Genomic DNA, 25,949 nt, shown 5'->3' on the forward strand with positions numbered 1-25,949 from the left:
CATTATGCTCCTGGTGATAAACTGCAGGAGTCAAGACACTCTGCATCATGGCTCTGCACCACGGAGGAGGAGGAGGAAGAGGAGGAGAAAGAAAAGGAGGAGGAGAAAGAAGAGGAGGAGGCCAGACTGATTTGTGTGTTCAGCGCCGGAGCATGTTGACCCAGAGAATTACACTGGCTGACAAATCAATAGCACTGGAGCTGTAGTGGGGAGAAGAGGGGAAAGCAAAGCAGGCGGCGGGACAGAGAGAGAGAAGGAGAAGGAGCGCCATCCAGGCAGAGAGAGGGGCTCTGTGGGGGAGAGAGGAGCTCTGTGGGGGAGAGAGGAGCTCTGTGGGGGAGAGAGGGGCTCTGTGGGGGAGAGAGGGGCTCTGTGGGGGAGAGAGGAGCTCTGTGGGGGAGAGAGGGGCTCTGTGGGGGAGAGAGGGGCTCTGTGGGGGAGAGAGGGGCTCTGTGGGGGAGAGAGGGGCTCTGTGGGGGAGAGAGGAGCTCTGTGGGGGAGAGAGGGGCTCTGTGGGGGAGAGGGGCTCTGTGGGGGAGAGAGGGGCTCTGTGGGGGAGAGAGGGGCTCTGTGGGGGAGAAGGGGAGAGGGCAAGAGAGCAAGACAGAGAGAGGGCAAGAGAGAGAGACAGAGAGAGGGGGCTAGAGAGAGAGGGCAGGGCAAGAGTGAGAGAAAAAGAGGACTAGAGAGAGAGTGAACGAAAGAGAGGGCTAGAGAGAGAGAGTTAGAGAGAGAGGGTTAGAAAGAGAGATGGCGAGAGAGCGAGGGAGGGCTAGAGAGAGACAGAGAGAGGGGGCTAGAAAGAAAGATAAACAGAGGGTAAGAGAGAGAGAGTGAAAGGGCTACAGAGAGAGAGAAGGCTAGAGAGCGAGGGGGGCTAGAGAGAGAGAGAAAGAGAAGGCTAGAGAGAGAGAGAGGGCTAGAGACAGAGAGCAAGGGGGGCAAGAACGAAGAGAGTGAGGGAAAGAGAGAGGGGGCTAGAGAGACAGAGAAAGAGGGCTAGAGACAGAGAGCAAAGGAGATAGAGACAGAGAGAGAGATCGAGAGAGAGCGAATTATAGAGAGAGAGTTGAATCTATCTATATAGCACTCTCCCTAACTGTAGACTGCAATTGTATGTCAAATGATTGGTAATAAACATGTGCTATATACAAGCAGTCTTTCTTTTTTACTATTATAATAAAAGCCAAGTTTAAAATGTGCTCTGGAAAACTGTACTTTGTTTTGAAAATATAAAATGGAAATATTATTGCAATTCAATATCTTTTCATGATTGTTTAGCCTTATAATAAACAATGCCAAAGCCAATATCTTAGCGAGTTAGTGCCTCGCTCCAGTCACATAGAAGGCACTGACTCACCAGTCTCCAGTCAGAACTGAAGAAGCCACTTGGAGAAGCAACGAAATGTCTCCAAAACTTTTGTCCAGTTGACAGAATTAAATCTCTTTTGCTTTATATTTGATTGTTTTGTGCATGTATGAGTAATCCTGTATTGTCCTACATTTGAGGCTTGAGTGGCTTGAGTTTCACATTAAAAACCCAGGGGAAAAAGCTTAAAATGTCTTCTTTTAAAGTAAACCTATTCAGCAAAATGGACTTTTCAAAGTTTTTAACCATATTATAGTTGTCTCCCCTCACCATTTAATCATCTGAAGTTGTTTTTTGAGTGATCCGTGCTTGTTTGAGCAATCTTTATCGCTTATTTTCCAGATGCCATTTTGCCGATCAACCCATTTTTACCGTGACATACACCCACTACTCAGTACTAACTTTGTTCTCAAACTGTATTTTCTTTGTCTGTGATACGCGTAGGATTCCACAGTGTCGTCATTTTGGTACAAATGAAAAAAAATTTGACTTGTTTCTTTTCTTAAGTCGTTTTACATACTGCAATTTACAAGACACAAGCGCAAAATGTCTTCTCTAAGTGTCTAAACAAGTATTTTTGTGTAATCAGTTGTGTAAGCGGGTGGTTTGGGACTGGAAGGTTTGTTCCCAGTACAGACTGAATGCCACCCACTTCTCTTGGGTGTTACATAACCCGTCTGCGGTGTACCTTGGTGAGGAGCAGCAACCTCTTCTGCAGCCGACGCACCAGTGAGTCCTGGGCCTCCCTCCGCCTCTGCTCCTCCGCTGTGCACGCCCTCTGTTGGCAGGCTTCAGACTGCAGCTCCGACTGGCTCCGCTCCATGCTCCTCACCCTGGATCCGGACAGATACAACAGACCATGTGTGAGACTCAAGTGGGAATACTAACATGATATAGGTGCACCTTTCTGGTTGAGATTAGTGTCACAATACAAACATTTCAAACTTGATTTCGATACTGAGGACTAGACTGGATACTCAATACAGATTCTGATCCACGATGATGACTAAAAACACTTTCTTTAGATAACAGACTGTGATTTTTGACGTTGTAGCTCTTTCTTTTGTAGTACCGTGTGGCTTTATATCTGTGTAATTCCTCAGTTTTCCAGGTAGTCTAGTCTATGTGTCTTATACTTGTTCTGATACAGCTCAAGATCATTCTAAAACTACTCAGAAGAGGTTCATTTCTGTCCTGTGAATGTGACTTTCTTAGTACATTTGACAATCCGAGTTGAGATTGGAATAAGACTTATCCATCTTGCACTTGTTCAATCGCAGGTGTTTTATAGCAAACAGTTCTATCTCCACAGATCTTACCTGATCACGTGACCTGCTTGTCTCCATGGAGATAGATAAATTGCTAAGACTTTATAATAACTGTACTTTAATCTTAATAGAGCAGACTTTAAAGAGTGGATATTGTGCAAAATGGGTTTTTTAGAGTTTTCTACCATGTTGTTTTCATCAAAATGCCTGAAGAGGTTTTATATGTCATCCATGCATGTTTCAGTAATTCAGTGATCTCTCCCGAGCCCTATTTGAACCATCCTTATGGTTAGCTGTACGATTCTGTCCGATGCTCCGCCCACAAACCTACATCACCCATGCCCACACAACAATTCTCCATAAATATACAAAAACATGATACAAAACTGTACACAGCAACTTGACAAACCTGACGCGATGTGCAGTGGTTTTATTAGCGGGATGCACACTGATTGTGTTGTGATAGCGATCTGAAGTAGGAGTGACTTAGCATAGAGAGCAAAGGGAGGAGAGACTCAGAGTGTTAAAAGCAAAACATGTTAATACGTTCTTTTTTGTGAATATAGCATTTTCAAAACAATAAAAGGCAACATAGTGATCTGACTGTTATGTGTTAGCAGTCAATACCCCCACAGAAGTAAAATACCTCCTCTTTAAGGCTTAGTAACTACTTAACTAATACTCTAACCCCCGAGTAGTCACTAAGCCTGAATCATTCTTAATAAACTAATAAATTGTGTTTTCATTATGAATTAAGTCTTTGTTCAAACTTTATTAAGGCCAGTTAAGGTGTAGTTATTATAAAGTGGTACTGTTAACTTTAATGCCATACTGTGAAACATTCTAGGCAAGGCAATGGCATCTCCACGGAGACAAGCTGGTAAATGGTTTATATATAGCCCTTTTCAATCCCCAATGGGCATTCAAAGCACTTTTACGCTCCACTCTCCTGTGCCAAAGTAAGTCCACTGTGTACGGTCTGCATTTACTTAGATAGCGTTTTATAGTTGGAGAATCAGGAAAAGCACTGTTAGGATGCTAGTTGATGCTAGCTTTACCGTGACAGCAAACTCTACACTGGTCGTAGATGTGAAAAGTGCTTATAAACGTATCGTGGTGAATAACTAGGAAGCTCCGAATGCATAAGGTAAGAGAGGATTAACTTTGGAAATAGATAAAAAGCAGATTGGAAGCAGATAAAACACTAAATCATGTTCAAATAATCACATTTTCCAATTCAACTAAACTGTACGCAATTTTCAAGGACATTATCTAAGCAGAGACAGAAATTTTTGTTTTAAAGGTAATTGTTGAAACAGCATAATACACCCACAGCATCACTTGACTACATTCTCATTCAGACTATTCAAGGAGACTGACAAGCAAGATTTTTGTTTTTTTTTCCTCCAAGTCTAATGCTGCTACAGGCGACAGACGACGAGTTGAAAAATTTGACCTTTCCGTGAAATTTGCCTCGCATCAACAAGTTTCAAACACCTGCCCTCAAATGCAAAGGCGTCGACTAGAGGCGTTTGGTGAGAACAGAAGAGCACGGGAGCAAAAGAGAGTGAGGGGCATAACAGCATTTTGTACTATCCACACATCAACTTCCTTCCTTATTCGGGGCTGGGTCGTGGGGACAGCAGTCTGAGCGGGGACTCCTAAGCTTCCATCACCCTAGACACTCCCGCCAACTCCTCCGGTGAGACCCCAAGGCGTTCACAAGCCAGCCGAGAGTGATAGTCCTGGGTCTTTCCTGAGCCGTCCTCCGAGTGAGACGTGCATTCTTTACTACATGTGCATATTTAAGCTAACAGATGCTTGAATAGGCTATACCTAAACAGACATATTGTAAAAGCATCTCTAATCTCATCTCTCTAGTGTAAAAATAAGACTGTACGGTTTGCTGTCTGATTATGACATTTTATTGAAAGCAAACCAGGAAGTAACACTGTTGTTATTAGCAATAGTTCAGATAAATGTCTTTTAATCCACAGAAGGCTGGCGATAAATTACACAGGAAGTACTTGTGTTTACAGTCGTCGATGCCGATCCTCAGTGCTTGGATTTATGTAAACAGACACACCTGCGGATCTACTCTCACCTTTTTACTTTTAAAGAACAGCCGCATTTTAATGGATAATATGGATGAGAATGCTGCTGTTTAACAACTCTGAGAGGTGAGTAACGGAGTAGTCTTTAAATTATTCTCGCCATTTGATGAGTTTGTATCTTGCCCCTGTGTGTCTGTCAGTGAGTTAAAGATTTGTATTTTTTTGGTATTTGAGAGTTATGGCCGCGCCCCCTTTTAGTCAGCTATCGGTAGTGAACCAAGAATTTCTTCAGTATGAAAAATAGGTCTGTAGCCAACTATTTTTCAGTGCGAATATCGTCCTGCTGTGTGCTGTGCCTGCTCCAGTACAGCCCATTACTTGGAGACACTGCATTAGGTGAAATCTGCTTTGCTCCGTGCGGCTTTGGGGATATTAGTGTCTGGTTTTACAGTGCATTATGTGAACGAAAGCCCCTCCCTCACCTCTCCAGAAATCAGGTGCGTCTGTGTCTGCACCAGGACTGATCAATACGACCAGAATTACTCTGGGGAACCATGATACAGAGTCCTCCCTCTCTTTCCCTATGTTTCTTTCATTTCCCTCTTCCATTTTTATCTATCCCTGTCTCCATCTCTTTCTGTGCCCCGTTCTTTCCTCTCTTCCCCTCTGTTCTTTCTCTCCCTTTCGCTCTCTCAGTCTCCCCCTCTAGCTGTCTATCAGTTTTTCCCTCTTTTGTCCCTTTCTATGTCTCCATTACTATCTTCCCCTCCATCTCCCCATCTCCTCTTGTTCCACTTGTTTTCCCTCCATCCTCTCTTTCTCCAGCTTTCCACTTTCTCTCTCTCTCTCACCCTCTCCGTCCCCTCTCTTTCTTCCCTCCCTCTCCTCTCTCGCTCTCATTTCTCATAATGAGCCCGAGCAGTGAGCAGGCACGGGAGGCGCGCTGCTGCTAGAACGCCGCTTCAGGGGAAACTCACTTTGAATGGGATGAGTTACGGAGCCACTTTTGCACAGAGCAGTGGATGTAATAAAGAGAACTGAAGCCTCGTTTCCATTGGCTCGCTTTGGAGTGGGTCGGTACGGTCCAAAAGTGTTTCCACTGTCTAAAGTTTGAGGGGTTTGAAGAGGACCCAGGGAGAGTACTAGCCTCCAAAGGGGTCTGCCCGCCGTTCGAATAGGTACAAATATCACCTCTTATGATGGCTGCGGATCACTTTAGCGAGTAGCAGATTTTCTTTCCATTTGTACCAAAATAACTACAAAACAATGCAAAATCCTACGCGTATCATGGATTAAGAAAATAAAATTGGACAACAAAGTAAGTATAGAACAGCGGGCGTGTACTGGCGGCGGTGAAAACAGGAAAATTACTTCAACAGGGTGAAACGCTCTAAAAAAAAAAGTGAATTTTGCACAATAGGTCTGCTTTAAAAAGTCAGTTTTCTCATGTAGCAGACCCCTGCCGTGCCCGGAGCATGGAGACACTAAACTGACCCTCGCCAAGGCTATCACGTACTATCAAAATGCCTGTTTGTGATTATGCTTCACTGTCACAGAATCAAACAATGCCTGATAAATTTCCAAAAATCCTTTCTCCCCAATGTTGTCGTCTTTGTAAAGTTTGGACTTGATGCTCTCAGAACAGATGGGTGCTTCAAAGCCACTACCTCACAACAAACACAAACTGCATACTGCTGTACAATTGCATCTGTACCTCTCCAATTATACTATGCAAATCCTCGACTCATGTCTCCGCTGGTTCACATCTGAATGTTTCATATGGAGCCAGTGCAGTGAGCGGGGAGCAGCTCGTTAGCTAACCCCCACCCTCTCCTGTCTTAGCAGGGGCTCGCTCCCCAGAGACCACCTCTCCACAGGTCTGCCTTTTTAATTACCTCTGTCACGATTAACGAAGTGTCCGTGATATACTTTTAAGGCAGTGGTTCCCAATCAGGAGGACTGGGACTACGGGACTTTTTAGGACTTTCAAATGTCTTAAAAGGTCCTATATTATGCAAAATTGACTCTTGTGAGCTTTAAATCGTGTTAGAAAGTTGCTACCTCATCAAAAATATTCCCTTTGTTGCGTTTTGTTTCATTCATACATATTTGAGTAATCTTTTATTATTAGTCTGTAACATAACATAGATTAGATAATACTGTGATATGGACCCTTTAAGAAAATGTGATGCTTTCGTATTGAAAGAAAGAGCATTGGATTAACTTCTACAACAGTTGGAGCGCTACTGATGAACACATAGAACAGTGGTATTCAAACTGTGACATGACTCCTATTGATAAGTGGAATCCTCTGCAGCAATATGTACACAGTTTTGTTTTCTTTTGGGTAAACCTGTCGTGATAACAAACTTTGAAATGCAATATTTTGATCGAGTAAATATAGACGATATCCGAAACCACCGAAACTAATATTTCCCGCCGACACAAAAACCCAAGAGCAGATTTAAACCGCAAAAAACGACTCAATATTCGTCAAAAATCAGATGCTGCAATAAATAAACAGCAGGATGAAACACTTAATCGTTAGTTTGCATCTGTAATGTGTCATCCAAGTCAATTAATCAAACTCTTACGGCTTAAATATTATCGTTTAGCTAAAAAAAATATTTAAAATGCCTCAGTTGTGTCAAGAAAATGCAGAAATACTGAGCTCCAAAGTATATTCTTCCAGCTTTCAAGTCGATATAGTAATTATCATGACAGGTCTAGTTTTGTGTTACTTCTCGTGTTGAACTACTGCAGAGGTATTAGACTTATTGTAGACCTGGTTTAAACTGGTTGAATAAACACTAACTTAATTCATTTGCATCTTGGTTTAAAGGGTGCAGTACGAACCCTTTGTTCTTCCCGTTTTTAAAAAGGTTCTACGATCACAAATGAACTTGGGTTGCCAGTAAAGCTGCAACAATTATTTTAATAGTTGACCTTACAACGATTATTTTTGCGGTTTGTCGACTAGTCAAACGATTATTCCTTTTGTACAATGGCCTGTCACGATAACAAACCTTGACGCTCGACATATCGCTACAAAGAAATACTGGGATTGATGATATTATTGAAACTACTTTATTTCTCTCTCACAATAACAACAAAGCAGGATTATCCCAGTGAACCTTTTTTAAATGGACAGTAACGTTAAAAAGGCCTGAGCTGTAGCCATAGACTGTATAAAGAAGTGGACTAAGGGAGTGTGATGTCACCTATAGCGTTCGGCTCCAGTCAAATGAAGCTCATTGAGGCTTGCAGTACTGAGGGCAAATTTGGAGCCCAGTTCTATAATTGGAATTCCAGCAGCAAGGATCATAGCAACCAAAGAGCCAATCCGGAGCCAGGCTGTTTACGGTAACGACCCTTTCTGCCTGCACTGTTGTCAATCATACTTGTTGCTAACACTCGGGGAAAGAGGGCGTCTGACTTGTCTGTTATTAAAGTTGATATTTTGAATTACGGACTCAATAGTGAAATAAAAAACAGGATCATGAAACATTTTAAGACCTAAGAGCCTGGCAGCAGCATTTATACAGAGAGCGACAACAGTTTTCTAATGTAAAGTGAACTGATGATCATGATCACTTCGGCTAGCAGGTTAGCTACGTCCATTTATATATACAGTCTATGCTGCAACAAATAAATAACATCATTAACTGTTAATTTGCCATAAAATGTACTAATTCAGCCCTCTACAGCTGAAATATTATGACTCAAATCTCATCACGATTGCAAAGAAAATGTACAAACGATAAATACTGAGCCCCAAAAATATATTATTCCATCTTTCATACATTGAAGTCGAATACAGAGATTTTCGTGACAGGCCTAATTATACATTGAGACTTTTCAAATATATTATCAGCCAAATAAAACTGGAAATACAGTGACTGAAGCCTTCTAGATGAAAATCAGAAATGACTGACTGACATCAAACTGTCATAATAGAGTTAAAGGTCCCCTGATGGTGAAATGCTCGTGGTTAATCTTTGTTATTTATGTTCAATGGTGGATGGCGATAGCTGGGTTTATAATTTGCTGTGATGTTTTTTCCTCGGTGTTAAAGCATGTGACCCCATGTCCCAAGACAAATTTGTCCCGTGGGAGATAATAAAAGGATTATCTTATTTAATAATGCTGTCATCTTTGTTATAAAAAGGTCTATTTAAATGTGCTTAAGTCTGTATACTCCAAATAACAATTAACGAAACAAAACGATTACAGATTTTTATTTATTTTTTAATAGTTAACTAGTTACAATTAGGGTTTTCATGATTAATCAAGTAATTGCATTAACCTGCGGACAATTACAATAATTACTATATGGACTTATCGTTAAGTATATGAAAACTGGAACAATATTCATCATGAGTATGTTTTCTGGCGAGATTTGGGGTATTTTTGTTGTAATACGTTAAGATTTGAGCTGTGGAGGGGTGAATAAGTCCCTTTTATGGCTTAATTATTATTACATTCTGATATTTATTTGTTGCAGCTCATGTTTTTTAAAGAAACAATATTTAAAAATGGCTCACTGGGATTATTTTGCATTATTTAAATCTTAATCAGTGGCATAAAGTAGTATCAATAATATCGTTTATCGCTATATTTCTCTGTGGCGATATATATATTGTGCTTCAAAATGTGTTTTCAGGACAGGTCTACTCAGAACTTCCATAAATCACCCACTGAGCTGCACTAGCACTGATTCACGATTGGCTTTTTAGGCTTAAACCAACTGGATTTCAGCATTAAACCTGGCAATCCAAATGAGAGAGTCGCGTGAGGCTCATTCTGCTTTAGGGTGCCCACCTGTCTCTCTTTACTCCTGCACAGTGTTTAAGCCCCTGCCCCTTGGCCCACTTTTTCATTGTTGCCACATGGATTATAAAAAGTGAGGCTGTATTTCTCGCAAAGACTTTTTGGGAGTACTGGCATTCAGAGTTGTAACATGTTGGCACCTATAGTTATACCAATGTTTCTCTGTGAAGGGAGTGTGACATCACCCATGGCACTCGGCTCCAGTCAAATGATGCTCATCGAGGCTACAGCAGTTGTGAGGCTGAATTTAGAGCTAATCCGGAGCAAGGTAACGCCCCTTTCCGTCCCCCACCGCTGGTTTAGCAGGGATTAGCAATGTTGTCAATCAAACCTATTGCCGAAGCTAACGGGATCGACCTCGGGGAAAGAAGGCGCCTGATTTGTCTGTTATTAATGTCCATATCTTTGGTTACAGACATAAAATACAAAAATATGGAAACAAATATATCAGGATCAGGTAAAGCTGGCCAATATAAACATTTTAAGACCAAAATGACGAGGCCCACAGCAGCAGTTACAGAGAGAGGGGAGACAGTTTTCCAATGTAAAGTGAGTTGGAGTCAATGGAGTCGATGGAGCCGGAAGCGTGTCCATGAACATTTCATATTTGGAACGTGGTGGCTAGAAGGTTAGTTATGTCCATTTATATATACACAGTTTACGGTGATGGTTGATAAAAACTGAAAATCATATGGTGTTATTAATTATGTCCCTTCACCCATGTCCTTCTTTTTCTACAATTTGATGTGGTCATCCTATTCTGCTTTCTGATTTCTTGATTAATCATGTAAAATGTTTTTGTAAATGCTAATAAATCAACTTCACAATTGTGGGTTTGATTTGACTGCTAACCTCATAACAGATCATGTTTATGATATTTAACATCAAAATCTAACATACTCTATCTTTAACTTTATAACAACTTCAGATTATTTTCTTTTCTTTTTGCCAAACCTTTAGTCTTCCTGTTGTGACCAAAAAAAGTTTTTTCCTCAGTTTGCATCAATCATAAACTGTCTAAAGAAGTAGACTGAGGGAGTGTGACGTCACCCAGAGCAGTCGGCTCTAGCCGAGTTACAGCGGCGAATTTGGAGCCGAGTTCTGACCGAGAGTATCACAGCAACCAAAGAGCCATTCCAGAGCCAGGATGGTAATGCCCTCACTGGTCTAGAAGGAGGCGGGCGCTTACACCGCTGTCAAACCTGTTGCTAACACTAGTGGGAGCAACCTCAGGAAAAGAAGGCACCAAATTTGTCTGTAATTAATGTTCATATCTTGATTTACGGACACAAAAGTGAAATAAAAACACCAGGATCATGTAGAGTGGGATAATAAAAACACTTTAAGACCAAAATTATGAGACTGACAGCAGCAGTTACGGAGAGAGGGGTGAAAATTTATCAATGTAAAGTGAATTGGATCCAGACTTGATGGAGCAGGAAGTGCGCCTATGATCACTTCCTATTTGTAGTATGGTGGTTAGTGGATTAGCTATGTCTATTTATACATACAGTCTATGGTATCCAGATTAAAAAATCTTTACTAAGATCCACAGTTGTACTTAAGTTGAGGTAATCAGGATGCACCAATCCATTTTTTTTTTTTTTCAATACTGATAAATACTTTGACTTTGATCTGCCGATATCCAATATTAACAGATACTGCACCACTGTAGGGATGGAAAATGACACTTATTTCCCTAAAACACAGTTAACTTATTACACAAGAGAATAGTGTTATATAACTGTTATGTATCCTTCACATCACGACTGAACAGGTTTGTATGAATAAAAGTTCAGTGAATAAAGGCCTAACCAGGATATCTGTTGGACCGATATTTGAATACCAATACCCAATCCAACAAATTTTTCAGTATAGACGCTGATTTTTGATAATGGTATCAGTGAATGTCTAGAGGTAATGTTCACAGTAAGTACGCAAGTATTTTTCATTTACATGAGATATTATACGAAAGTATTGGCCAACATCTCCAGCTTCCTATGAGGACACAATCCTGATCTCTATACTTCAAAAAAACTTGCAAATATATTCTATGATAAACAGATATTAAAAATGGTACGTTTTTAAAAGGTTTTTTATGATGTAAGACAAAACAGAGCAGTTACCGGCTGTTGAGCATGTAGTTCTGTTCTTTGAGTGTGATCTCCCTCTGCTGGATCTGCATCACCTCCCTGAACAGATCCTCAGGGCTCCTGCAGGGGGCGTAATAAGAGCAGAGTTAGCACACATGGATCAATAGCACCGCCAGTATAAAAAGAGAGACACCACATGGACGAAGAGAGGCTTTATGTGCCTTTGTGGGAGAATCATGGGGGACAGATGAGAGCACAATACAAAGCACTTAACACAAGCTAGGGCAGTTTGGAAAGCAGAGGGATTTAAGTGCACATGACACAACAAAGATTACACAAAAAGGACAAAAATCTAAAAACATATGTGAAATAATGTACTTTTTCAGTTCTGATACAGACACTGGCTCTGGCTTTGAGTATCTGCCTAAATCCAGTAATATCCGATACCACAGCAGAGACTGAAAACAGCATCTATTTTCTTATTAGAGAAGATACATTGTGTTTTGTCTGCTATATAGTTATCATCAGTGGCAACAGGGATTATTTCACCAAACGGGTAAAGAAATGCAAAATCTTGGATTGGAAGAGGTGGGAGAGTGTCCGGATAGACATGTGGATAAGTGTCTTGTAAACAAGGCCCTGAGGAGCCAACAGCTGGTGAGCCTGGATCTGGACATAGACAATAACTGAGCCTCCTGATAATTTCTACCATAAGACTTAAAGACACTGTTACACTACTGGGTTGGTAGCAATAATAAGTACATCACACTGGGTAGTGGACACTAAACAAGAGAAAACACTAGTGTATTCTGACTCAGCATCAGTCTTTAATTCACTGAAGAGTAAGGAGTCCTGCTGCTGAGGTTCCCCCAGTGTTGTACAGCACTGTACTGTACAGTTTATAGAATGTCCACTTTATACAGTGCTATTCTGAATCATGTTGCCAAGTTCTAGTAATGCGGGTCTTAAAACTGTTTTGAGCCTGCCTCATGGAAACAACTGCTATAAGAGTGATTATAGACTTCTTGTTGAGGGTGGATTATAAGTCTGGACGTAATAGCGCTGCCTGCAGTGCCGAATATGAGGCGATTCTCACCACACAGAGAAGCAACAATCCACCAAGTGGCACAGAGTCTGCCGAAAATTACCAGAAGAAAAAGAACTGACTGTAACATAGGAAGATTTATTTTTCTACAATTTGTTCATTGTACATCATGATATTGATCATAAACTACTTAGTTTAATTGTTTTTGCAGATCTATAACTCTAGAGATCTAAGTAATGAGGAAAATGTCTGGACATGTTAATGCAAGCACGCAACAGAAATGAACGTGATTTGATGACAGTGTAAAAAGTCCTTTGCCTCTTACCTCTTATTAAAGCACAAAGAAGGTAATTTGGCATAAAATGTGTTCTTTAAACTATGATATTGAGGGACAACGACCTGCAGGGAGGCCAAGAAAAAGGTGGAGAAATGTGATCTCTGAGGACCTGACCAAGAGAGGCATCAGTGAGGACCAGAGGAAAAGAGCAACTGCACCCCAACCCCGAATAGAGCACAAAAGGACATTTAAATGCCAATGATGATGATGAAGAGAAGCATAATCACAAAGACATATGGCTGGTGAGGCGATATATTACAAACACAGTACAGGGAAGTGCATTGTAGCCATCGTCATCTAAAAGAGGCGAGGGAAATGTGCACGTCCCTCATTTGTAAACTCTAACTGCAGCGATAAAGCACTTTTTAATAGACTCTGAACGTAAAATTTCAATGATGACGCTCATCTGGCTCTGGCAAAAACAACAGATGGCGTTTGATGCTTGTTAAGTTTCACATTCTTCTCACCCAAACTTCAAAATTATATTAACTTAACCAGACTGGCTCCATAGCAACTAAATTTGACAGTAAGCATTTTTGAATTTTACATAATTTGATATCTAATGAAATGTATAAAAATGTTGGTTTACCATAGATTATGTTTTCTATTAGACTTAAGTTGTAGAAGTGAATGCAGGACAGGAGAGGACAGGATATTCACTCCATAGACAACAGCTCCCTCTGCTGTTTGGTGGAAGTACAACCGCACAGAACTGACTTTAAAGTGTATAATTACCAAATCAATACATTTTTACCTGAGTGTGTATCATGAGATGTGGCAGGTGCTCTGACACTGTAAAGTATAAACATTCCCCATTCTCCTTTTGTCCCCATGTTCATAATTTAAGCAACTAAAAGCCACAGTACGTAACTATTTAGCCAAAACATAGGCAGAGCTTAGAGAGTAAACTGTTGAAAGACATTACAAATTATCAACGCAAAATAATTATCACCATTACTGTAACTATGAGTGACCATATTGATTTTTCTACTATGTATATGACAATAACAGAATATCATTTTAGTAGTATTTAGTAGTAGGCTGCCAAATTAAGAATTACTTTTATGCATTTTTCCACCTCTAATGGCCCAGTCGAGTTGATATACCCAGGAGCTTAGGCGCAGGGTTATGAATAAGGTTAGGATTAGTGTTTGGTTCAGGTTAGGAACAGGTATCTAGCATTAATGTGTCTCACTTGATGTTGAGTCCAGAGGATTGTCCCAGGTTCTCCCAGGCCTCAAGCTTCGCAGCCAGCTTCTGTAAAGGCGACACAATTTTTCATTACTTTCAGAGTCAGAAGTTTACATACAGTAAGATTAATATGCATTTAAACTATCTGAGAAAACCCAGATGATGTCATGTCTTTGGAAGCTTCTCAAAGGTTTAATGACAACATCTTTGTTAATTAGAGACACATTTGTGGATGTATTTGAAGGCGCACCTGAAACACGCTGCTTCTTTGTGTAACACCATGAGGAAGTCAAAAGAAATCAGCCAAGATATCAGGAAGAGAATTGTGAACTTGCAATAGCCTGCTTCATCCTTGGGTGCTATTTCCAGATGCCTGAAGGTGCCGTGTTCATTTGGTCAAACAATTATACGCAAGAATAAACAGCATCAGAGTGTCCAGCCATCATACTGCTCAGGAAGGAGACGGGTTCTGTGTCCCAGAGGTGAACGTGCTTTGGTCTAAAATGTGCAGACCTTTTGAAGATGCTGCTGAAGCTGGTAAGAGTGTGTCATTATCCACAGTGAAACGAGTACTGTACCGACAGGCTTAAAGGCCACTCTGCCAGAAAGAAGTCACTACTCCAAAAGAAACAAAGTCAGATTACAGTTTGCAGACGGGACAAAGACCTTCATTTTAGGAGACATGTTCTGTGGTCTGACAGAACTAAAATTGAACTGTTTGGCCGTAATTAGCATTGTTACTTTTGGAGAAAATGTTAAATAACGGGGTGGCAGCATCATGTTGTTTTGCTGCAGGAGGGACTGGTGCACTTCACAAAATAGATGCCATCATGAGGAAAGAACATTATGTGGAAATACTGAAGCAACATCCCAAGACATCAGCCAGGAAGTTAAAGCTTAGGCGCAAATGGGTCTTCCAAATAGATAATGACCCAAAGTATACAGCCAAAGTGGTTACAAAGTGGCTTAAGGATAACAAAGTCACTGTTTTGTAGTGGCCTTCACAAAGTCTCATTGAAAATGTATGGGCAAACCTGAAAATGCATGTATGAGCAAGGCGGCCAACAACCTTAGCTCAGTTACGGTAGTTCTGTCAGGAGGAACAGACCAAAATTCTTGCCAACTATAGTGAGAAGTTTGTGGGAGGAAATCCAAAACATTTAAACCAAGTCATACAGTTTAAAGGCAATGGTACCAAATACTAATGAAATGTATGTGTCTCTTTATACAGTGTATGTAAACATCTGGTTTCAAGTGTATATTGTACAGTCTAGCAGTAGGTTTTGGTTTGGTCCACTGTGAGAAAATCTACAAGTGACAAACGATTTATGTTGACAATATGAAATTATTTGAGCTAGGGCAGGGTCACATGACAAAAGGATTACCGGTACTTTTTTCCCCAAACTGATCAAACAATTTTTTAATATACTTATATTTTGTCTTATATAAAACATAATTCTAATGGTCAATGATTGTTTATGTTCAAGAAATTAATACTTAAAACTATTTTATTACAACAGTTTGACTTTGATTAAAATAAAATAAACATAATTGAACAACCTGATTTAGAACATTTGTGTTTCTTCAAACATTGCTTCGGATATAATTTGTTTTGTGTGTGTGTTTTTTTTTTGTGCCTGCCCTTTGAAAATAGTAAATTTTGTGGATTAATGTTTTGTTCTTCCAATTACATAAACTTCAAATTATCAAGCCGTCTCTGATGCCACAGGGGGGCGCTGTGTGTGAAGCTGTGTGTGCTCCAACACATGCTTTCAAGTCATTGGCTGCGCACTCAAAATCTGATTATTATCAGATTTCTGGTGTTCAAAGATTAGGCTATTAAAATGACATTTAAACAGCAAAATCATGTCATTTCTTCCTGATCATGGTGCTACTAATTACTCACATCAGATGTTGCATTTAATTTAAAAACTCTCCAGAAATCAGATAATGAATAGATTTTGTTGCGTATGTAACCTCAGCCACTGTTTATTTAAGCTGTGCGCTAGATCATAGAAACATAAAATATCAGTGTGCATATATCTTCACAAGCACAATAAACTAGTTTTCTTTGTTAGCTTTGAGTTGTTAGCCACCACTCTGATATGCCATAACCTTCTGTTCACCCCATAGTCAATTTGAAATGATACAAAAGTACATTCCAAGGCAGTGGTAATGTCCCACCTCTTTGTCCAGCTCCAGACAGAGCAGTTCTTCTCTGGTCTTCTCTGCCCTCTCCAGCTTCCTCCTCAGTCCCTCAGCCTCCTCCTTCAGCAGACTGCAGTTCTCCCGGTTCTCCCTGCACAAACAGTGACATGAGTTAAAGGTAACATTGGGATCCTAGACAAAATGAGCTGGGATTAATAATTCAATTAGAGCTGCATTATTTGGGGAAAATATCCAGTTGCTTTTCATTTTTGTGTTTTTTTAGAGAAATGTGATTACAATTAGATTTGAAATATGTTGTTATATGATTCTATTCAAAGTTCACATTCTAAATTCATCCAGAAGAATTGACAAAAAGACTGAAATCTGAACTGACAAACTAATACAAGAATCACATTTCAGAACATGTTTGTACTAATATATATGTGAATCTGAAAACACTAATTTTCAAGGGATTTTTTACTTTCAAAACGGCCGCTTTGTTAAGAACTTGTCCTGATCACACTGAGGCTTATAAAAAGTCTGTCAGGTAAAAACCGTAAGACAAGTTTGTTAAAGTACGAGGTCAAGACATCTGCATACTTTGATTCAAAACACCTTCACACGGGAGATAGGGTGTGGTTGCTCAAGGGCACATAAAAAAAATGAGTGTACCAAATTTCATTGGATTACAACTTCTTTTTTTTTTCCACTTTCCATTGCCTTTTTTGAGGCATGCTCATGCAAACATGGATGTAGAGGTGTTACATCCAGCTCAGAAATGTGTTCAATTTTTCCAAAAATTGAAATTTTGTTCAAATCACCATGAACCACACCCAACATTTTATTCAAAATGAATTTTGAATTTTATTCAAAATGTTGGGCATGCACATGGATTTTGTCTTTTGGACAAATGTGAAGTGTTTTTGATTTTAAAAAAAAAACTATTGAAGGAGATGTCAAAACATTATGAGGAATGTTTTTGTCAATCCTGGGTTTGATCGGCCAACTCCCTGTAGGGTTTAGGACGTGGTGTTGTGATTTGGCCTATTTTTGATGTTTTCATTTGTTTATTTAGTGCAATGTAAATCAATTTTTGAGGTGGCGATACTGGCGAGGTGGCGATACTCAAAATTAGCTCAATGAATTCTAATTATCAATACCACCTTACATGTCTATACCTTATTGTTTACTACTTGATTTTTGCCATTTTCCTCAAAATTGTACAATTACAATAGGGCTCTTGCACTATTGTACTGCGAGACAGACGAGTCGCTGACTCGCACTTCTCGCCCTCCTCGCACATTCATTTATGTCCTGATCATTCTTGTGCAGAAACACTTCATTGAGGCAATTCAAAGAATCTGCATAATTCACATTATCCAACACGTTGTGAAGACCACACTCGATAAGACCATTAATAACCACTTATAAAAGATGTGATAAAAGCATAAACAGTCAGATAGGTTTGACCATAATAGACTTGCCAGGCTCTAAAAAACACTCTATACCACTTTTGATACCACATGAAAAAACAAACACACACTTGGACAACGGAATGTAATTTTCAGCACAAAATAAAAGTGCTTTCTTTAAGTTCCCATGTAGTTCTGGACTGGGATGGATGGTTCAAGGTTACTCTAAAGCTGTTCAAGGGAGGTCAATTTTTTTTTCAGAATCGATACTTGCGTTTTATAACCAAAATGAGCAAGCCATGAGAGCGGACTCGTTGGCCAGAAAACTCTCTTTCAACAACATGTTTGGCTTTTGGAAAGAAGTAAAAAACATGACTGCCACTAAAACGTCTTTGCCATGTGCAGTGGATGGCACCTCCGGCACTGAGAACATCTTGGAGCTTTGGCGTCAGCACTACAGTAGATTATTTAACTGTTTTCAGAGTGAGCCTTATGTTATGCCTGATGTTGACCATGCAGATGTAATCCTGTCACATGAAGTCCTTAAAGCTGTCACCAAACTATCTAATAATAAGGCCAGTGGGCAGGACGGTGTTTCAGCAGAGCATTTAAAATTTGCAAGTGTGAGGTTAGCACCACTGCTTTCCATCTGTCTCACGGCTTTCCTTATTCATGGATTTTTACCTGACTGTTAACTGTACAGCTAGTCCCTGTCATTAAAGATAAGACTGGAAAAGTTGGCAGCTCTAACAACTACAGACCTATAGCTCTGGCCAGTATAGTCTCAAAAAATATTGAATTAATCTTGCTTGACAGGATCTCCCACTGTATTAAATCCACAGACAATCAGTTTGGGTTTAAGGCTCTGCTGGGCACAGACATGTGTATATATGCTCTAAAAGAGATTATTGACAAATACAGGAGGCAGAACTCATCAGTTTTTATGTGTTTTTTAGATGCATCCAAGGCATTTGACAGAGTGAACCACCAAAAATTATTTATGAAGTTGATGCAGAAAGGTGTACCCAAATATATTGTGCGTATTTTAATTTATTGGTATGGACAGCAGACAGTGCAGATTAAGTGGGGAAACAGGGTTTCTGCCCCATTTAGAGTCACCAATGGGGTTAGACAAGGAGGAATCTTGTCCCCAGTTCTGTTCAACTTGTATTTAGATGAACTGTCTACAAAGCTCAAAAGATGTAAAACTGGATGTGTGGCTGGGAATTTTGTCCTCAATCATTTAATGTATGCAGACGACTTGGTTGTGTTTAGTCCGAGCACCGCTGGGTTACAGCAGCTACTCAACATCTGTTCAGCTTATGGTGTGGAGTATGACATCAAGTATAACGCAACTAAGAGCATGATCATGATTTGCAGGACTAAAGAGGATAAACACATGCGGTATCCTGATTTTTGCCTGTCTAATGTTGTATTGAATGTTACAGCTAAAATTAAATATCTTGGGCATATCATCACTGCGGACATGGCAGATGATGATATTTCTAGACAATGCAGGATGTTGTATGCACAAGCTAATACTCTTCTGTTCAAGTTCGGTTCATGCTCTGATGATGTAAAGTTAATGTTATTTAAATCATATTGCACACCACTATACACTGCTCACCTCTGGACTCAGTACAAAAAAGCCAGTCTACAGAGGCTGCAGGTGGCTTATAATGACGCGTTGCGGGTGCTCTTGAGGAGGCCACGATGGACCAGTGCGACTGAATTGTTTGTCACCGCACGTGTGAATACATTGCAAGCTGTACTGAGAACTTTAATGTACAGGATTATCTGCAGACTGAACAAGTCAGAAAATGAAATTCTACTGTCACTCACAAGCATAAGATGCAGTGCAATTCGCTACCAGTCCAGAATGTGGAGACATTGGTATGGTTGTCTTTTTAAAACATACCGGTAGATGTTTATTGTTTTGTATTGTTACTGTCTGTCTGTTTTTTGAATGGACCACGAGTCCGAAATAAAGATGAATTGAATTGAACTTACTAAAACCTGTATCGAAAATAAATTTTCAATTTGGATGAATTAAGATCTGATTTTTTATACTTTTGACAACCCTATACCAGAATGGATCAGGTGGTACACGAGACGTCCTCCAAATATTGAGGTATCTTCTCCAAAATGTTATACGTTCATGTTGTTCCTCTTTCTGTGATCCCAGGGTGAGCTGCTAAAATGCTGACGGTGGTCTTTCTATTCTATTCCTGTCATTTCTTTACTTGCACTTCCCTTTAATACTTGGCATCGGACTCTCCAACATTTCTTAGAAAAATGCTGCATTTTCCCGAAGTCTCCTCCTCCATACACAGCCCACTTGTACAGCATTATAAATGTCTTGGTGACAGCTCCACTTCTCTCCTGTCCAAGGATCAAACCTGCAAAGACCAGTCTGGCCTGTACCTGTTCTCATCTTATCGGCCTATTTTTCGAGTGGCTCCTGTGTGTGGAATCTGCAGATCTGTCTCCAAACAAACTTCTTCATATCTGACTGTGAGCATCGTATACGTTTATTCTTAAGAGGTTAGGGTTGTCAGAAGTATGGAATATCAGGTATTAAACAGTACTAAAACAAAACTAGTATCAGAACTAGATATTAGCAGGACTCAATAGTAAAGTCACATTCACAGGAGAGAAATGAACCTTTCTTGAGTAGCTTTAGAATGATCTTGGCCTGTATCAGAACAAGTATAAGACACATAGATGAGTATACACCCATGGACCACTATGGGAACTACCTGGACGACTGAGGGATTATGCAGACATAAGGCCACATGGGAATATAAAAGAAAGTACAATTATATTGTTGGAAATCACATGCATGTTTTATCATCATCGATGTATCAGCATTGGTATTGATTAGTTCCTGGTATGTTTTAAATTCCAGACCTTTTGACACACATTCATCCATAGTAGAAGTTGGGGTCTAGGCCCACACTCTGGGGGCTTTTTAGCTCCCACTCTGGGACAGGTGCTCTTTAAGAATGACTTATGTAGTGTAATGTTCTCTGGATTGGATCATTCAAGGGTTGAACAATTTGTGAAAAAAAACAAATTGTGATCTTTTTGACAAGAATTGCAATAGCGAATAGATTAGAATTTTATATTTCAACAGGATTCACATCCAGAAGAATTGACAAAGAATTAGTGTCACGATTTTAAAATTTCAAATTTCAATACTAAAGAATAGACTTGACACTTGATACCAATTTTGATCAATAAATAATTATTTTAAAAGTTCTTTTTTAGACAATATGGTAATTTTCAACACAGACAATTTTTTTTTTCATGTTTACTATATCATACTATACCTATTGCACTAGTTCTGTTAAAACTCAAGATGAAACTGTTCAGGAAAGGTGAAACTATATCCAGATATGTGATTTTTTTCGAGTATCTGTACTTGCTTAAATGATTATCTAGTTTCAGTATTAGCATCTCTTAGAAAAATTCTATTTCCTCGAGTCTCCTCCTCCATCCACAGCCCACTTCTGCAGCCTTAGTTTGAGTATTGATTAGTATGTGATTTTTGATACATTTGACAACTCTACAAAAAAAAAAAAAATCCAGAATTTGCCATTTCGATTTAAATTGTGATTAATCTGTAAAAGTCACCATTTTATTTTATCGACAGAACAATGAAGACACCCAGAGCCGCCCTCATCTCCTGTCTACTCGCTCTGGTAGCACTGAGTTGTGAGTCTGTCAACTATACAACGCTCAACTCCATCCATGATCTGAAAAATGTTTATGCAGAAAAAAGTATTCCTGAGCAGAGCCTCCTCCTGCTCCACCTGCTCGCCAACCAAGTTTCTATCGACAATAACAATAAAGTCTGTCCGTCCTTTGACCCAACTCAAGATTTTGGTTCCCATTTCTACAGTAATTATGAGAAATTGCTGGACCCCGCCCCTTACGGATGCAGATACCACACTTTAGGAAACATCGATCATAACAAATGCAGCGACTCCCAGAAGGTTCCTCCATATGTCAGATGCCCCAAAGCTCTGAAGAACATCCCGATGGAGAACAGGGCTCGGACAATTCTTTGTCTTAACCCTGATGGTAACAGGTGGATCATCAATGAAGTGTATCTTACCCAACATTATAGATGGGTGGAGCAAAAAGGTTCTAAGTATGACCCATGCCACACCTTTGAAGTGACCCCAGACCTGCTCAAAGAACTCCAACAGTTTTCATTCAATAAGAACATAATGGAACTGAGGGACCGGTATGACCAGAACATCGATAACAGCCAGTTAAACAATATTATAAACAAATGGGGAAGACGCCAAGCTCCTGTAGGACTGCTGATACTCTTGATGAAGATATACAAAAGAAGAATGAACCGGAGCTACGTAATCAAACCTACAATAGAGTGGCAAAACTGTGAATTACAAGGGATGAGTCTCTATGTGGGTACTGGATACGATGGGTACGCCAAGATTCATTGGAGTAAGGTTCCTCAGGGTCTCATAGACACTGGTGTCGCTGTGGTTCTTTTCAACAACCAGATGGACCCGGAGCAACAGACGTATGCACACATTACAGAAAGCAGTGGCGTAGTGGACACCTCAGTACCACTGAATGATGGACTTCAGGTTAGGTTGCACAGATTCGAAAGTGGCTGGTTATGGTCAAACGTGATGGAAGAAAACTGCAGGGGTCCAGAATTTCAAAGTCCAGACGCAGTTCCGATTACACATTACGCTCAACTGCAGCTCTTTGTTAGAGATGGCTATAGCTGTTTTCGTCTGTACATAGACGACTGTGATGATTGGAAGACGAAATTTGAGAAGTCATGGGTAGCACTGTACTCGTCTGATAAGGAGTCCACATATGACTACAGGTACCAGCAGTGGCAGTGGGTAACCAAGTTTGAACAAGGCCCAAGTTCTGGAGACTATGAGACTTTTGAGTATTGCACTCGCTCCACTGTAGAGAAACAACTCCAAGCACGGTTTGTGTCAGAAAACTACCACGAAGAAGCTCGTACGCCAGTATGGCCTGAGGGGGTGGTGAATGAACAAGACCTGAAATGGATGGCAAGTTTTGACTCTTTGTATGAAAATGTAAGGGGGGGGGGGGGGGGGGGGGGGTATTTTGAATAAAGTACTTCAAAACATTAAATGTCCCATATGAAATCCACTGGCATCGTATTGTTTCTGTGAGCAGGAGTTTAAAACATACTGTCACAAACATGACACAGATATTAAATTGTCAGCATGGACAATGGTGCATACAGTATGGCCTATTATATTTACATATATTTGATATAGTCTGAATGTCTTACCTTTGACCCTGTGTAAGAGTAGGCACAAACCTGTAATTGTTAAGGTTAGAAAATGTCTCTCTCGAATTACAAAATTTGGCATCCCAGAATCGGTTGTTATTGTGTTGACATTCCAAATTAGTAGGAGTCTATGTAACAAATATAACCTAAAACTATTTTACATTAAATAAAGTTGAAGGGTTGATGATCTTAAAAAAAAAGAGCATTTAGACACATCCAGCAGGCCCACTTCCTTTAATGACCCATCATGGCATATAAGTGTTAGTATTCTGACCGGAGGAAGGCGTTGTCCTCTCTCAGTCTCTTGAGCTCCTTCTCCAGCTCAGGGACTTTGGCTGCCTCAGACTTCACCATCTTCACTATGGACATGTCCTGCTCCTGGAGGACGAGACGCCGCTCCAGCTCCTGAGGAACAGACAATCACACACACACATTCTACATCAACAATGATCTGTAAGCCTGTCATAATAATTACTATATAGACTTACTATGTCATTAGAGATCAACAGATATGTTTTTTTTTACCAGCTTATTGGCCCTAGGATCCAGAGAAACCCAGGGCCAATGAGCCGTGCCAATATTTTTGGGCAGATATGTAGGGCAGATTTTGGTAATTATATCCAAATTAATTTTAATTCAGTACAAACTCACCCATGACCTTGTAGTACTAAAAACTGGATAAGAGCAGTGTAGTCACATTTTTGTAGTAGCCTCTAAGGCTAAAATGCAAAGTGTAAAGCTTTGGCCAACCAGCTGCCTCTATATGCATCAAGAGTGTAATATGCACTAACAAAGTATTGGCCTCTGTTGGAGATTTAAGGCCAATAGTCGATACACTAAACAGTGCAAATATCAGCCTGGTATACTGACCAATTGTTATATATTGGTCTATCTCTACTTATCATTCAGTATATGTTAGATGACACTTTTTAGGGGTCAGTATTTATCGTGGTATTATTGCTATGTAGTAGTGGGGAACTTTGTTATTTTTCTGTGATTAGATTTGAGCTGTTGAAGGTTGAATAAATAAAAACTTCTATGACTCATTATTGACACAAACTAACTACTACCTGCTGTTTATTTACTGCAATTTGTGTTTTATTTAAAATAGTTTTTGGGGTTACTCCTGCTTTAGGGTTATTGCGTCAGTGCAAGAGATTAGTTTCAGTATTATCGTTTATTGTCTATATTTACTTCAGGAATTTATCACACTTCACATTGTGTTATCATGACAGGCTTAATGAACTAATGAACTCTCACTTTTACTCTGTCGGGGGATTTGAGGCCACACCCTTTGTTGGCGAGGTGACTAAAAGAGTCCAGTATGTAAACTATTTCTCATACACAATTTCATGTTTGAACCTATAAAACTAGTTCGGACTAATTCAGCGTCTCAAAGGTAATAATATTTAAAAGCCTATATTGCGTTATTTTCTAATCTGTTATAATGTTGTTTCCTCATCACAAACATAGCTGGAGTTTGGTTTTGTTTCAAACACACGTTTAACACACAAACCCTGCATATTTATAGCTGCATTCCTCCCCACCACAGAAAAACTCCACCTTGTGATGTGGTAATACGGGAAGTGCTTCACTGTGGTTATACTTCGCTAGAATCACTTGGATGATTTCAGTCCCAGAACTGCCCATCTCTACTGAACAAACGGTAAAATGAAGCAGTTAACTTCAAAACTACCATTACATGACATGCACGTTTATCTCCAGGTATATTTTTGATTAGGTAACATTATAACACTGCTTAAAGCTCACAAGAATATAGGATATTGTGTAATATAGGACCTGTAATACAGATGATGGGGAAGTTAAAATGAAAACAAATTAATGATATTTTTGCAACCCAGTGCCCTCATGGGTCTAGTGACTAACAGAAATTACCAGGTTCAACACTTGTGATTTTTTCCTTTTGATTAAATTAAAGCCAAAATCCAGACTCTCACTTTTTAAAATGTTATATTTTTAAAATATTAAATATTTTTGCTTATGCTCTTATGCTGTTCTTGATGCAATGAACCATGCATATTGTGAAACATTTGGAGCCTGGCCAAAAACCACAGGGGTTTGAACTGGCTATCTTGTCGCTGGTGGACAGACACTCAAGCCACCGCACCACCCCTTCAACAACTGAAGCTACATATTGTTATGTACATATTGTCAGAATTTCTTTTAGAAATAAAGACATTGTTACACTTCTGTTGCAAAAATATGTGACTCTTTTTACTTATACATAACTTATAAGTTTGAGCGAGCATCCTGCGCCTCACCTTTATCTTGAGGACGTGCTCAGAGCAGGTGGACTGAGCCGCCTGCAGACTCTGACAGAGCTGAGATACATCCTGGTACTTTCTGTGAAAAACAAGGAGGAGAGAGGGTTTTAGTTCAGAGCATAAACTGTATAATAGTAGTGAGTGTGAAGGGACCCATGGTGTTCAGGTGCAGCCACATGAAGCTCAGTGAGGATAACAGTTGTAGAGACTTATCTGCAACAAGTGGCCATATTTGGAAATCCAAGCATGAAATGAAACGAAAGGGCCAATCAGGAACGAGGCTGTTGAAGGTACGTGGCCCTTCCCTTTTGCACCGCTGGTTTAGCAGGGTGCGGGACAAACAGGCACTAGATAGGTCTGTTATAAATGTTTGCATCTTAATTTAGCGACAAAATAGTGAAATAAACACACCGGGATCACGTAGCACGGGGTGATTTGAACATTTTAAGACCAAAATGACAAACCTGACAGCAGCTGTTACAGAGAGAGGGGCCAAGATTTTTCAATACGAGTCAATTTCAACCAGAGAGCAAAGGAACCACTTCACATCCATGATCATATCTGCAACACGGCGGCTAGTACCTTAGCTATGTTCATTTACAT

At 39.9% G+C, this 25,949-nt stretch overlaps 1 protein-coding gene across 1 annotated transcript in view; it reads right to left on the reverse strand.

Moving 5' to 3' along the window:
• The window catches only part of mad1l1 (mitotic arrest deficient 1 like 1), a 113,855-nt gene that overhangs the window by 80,697 nt on the left and 7,209 nt on the right, over positions 1–25,949 (reverse strand). The window contains exons 6-11 of the mRNA XM_033982957.2: positions 25,344–25,425; positions 23,336–23,466; positions 16,372–16,486; positions 14,192–14,253; positions 11,648–11,734; positions 2,058–2,202 (exon numbers count right to left, since the gene is read on the reverse strand). Coding sequence (XP_033838848.1) covers positions 2,058–2,202; positions 11,648–11,734; positions 14,192–14,253; positions 16,372–16,486; positions 23,336–23,466; positions 25,344–25,425 — 622 coding nt within the window. The remainder of the gene's footprint in view (positions 1–2,057; positions 2,203–11,647; positions 11,735–14,191; positions 14,254–16,371; positions 16,487–23,335; positions 23,467–25,343; positions 25,426–25,949) is intronic.

This window comes from Periophthalmus magnuspinnatus, chromosome 1 (genome assembly GCF_009829125.3).
Source record: "Periophthalmus magnuspinnatus isolate fPerMag1 chromosome 1, fPerMag1.2.pri, whole genome shotgun sequence".
NCBI lineage: Eukaryota > Metazoa > Chordata > Actinopteri > Gobiiformes > Gobiidae > Periophthalmus > Periophthalmus magnuspinnatus.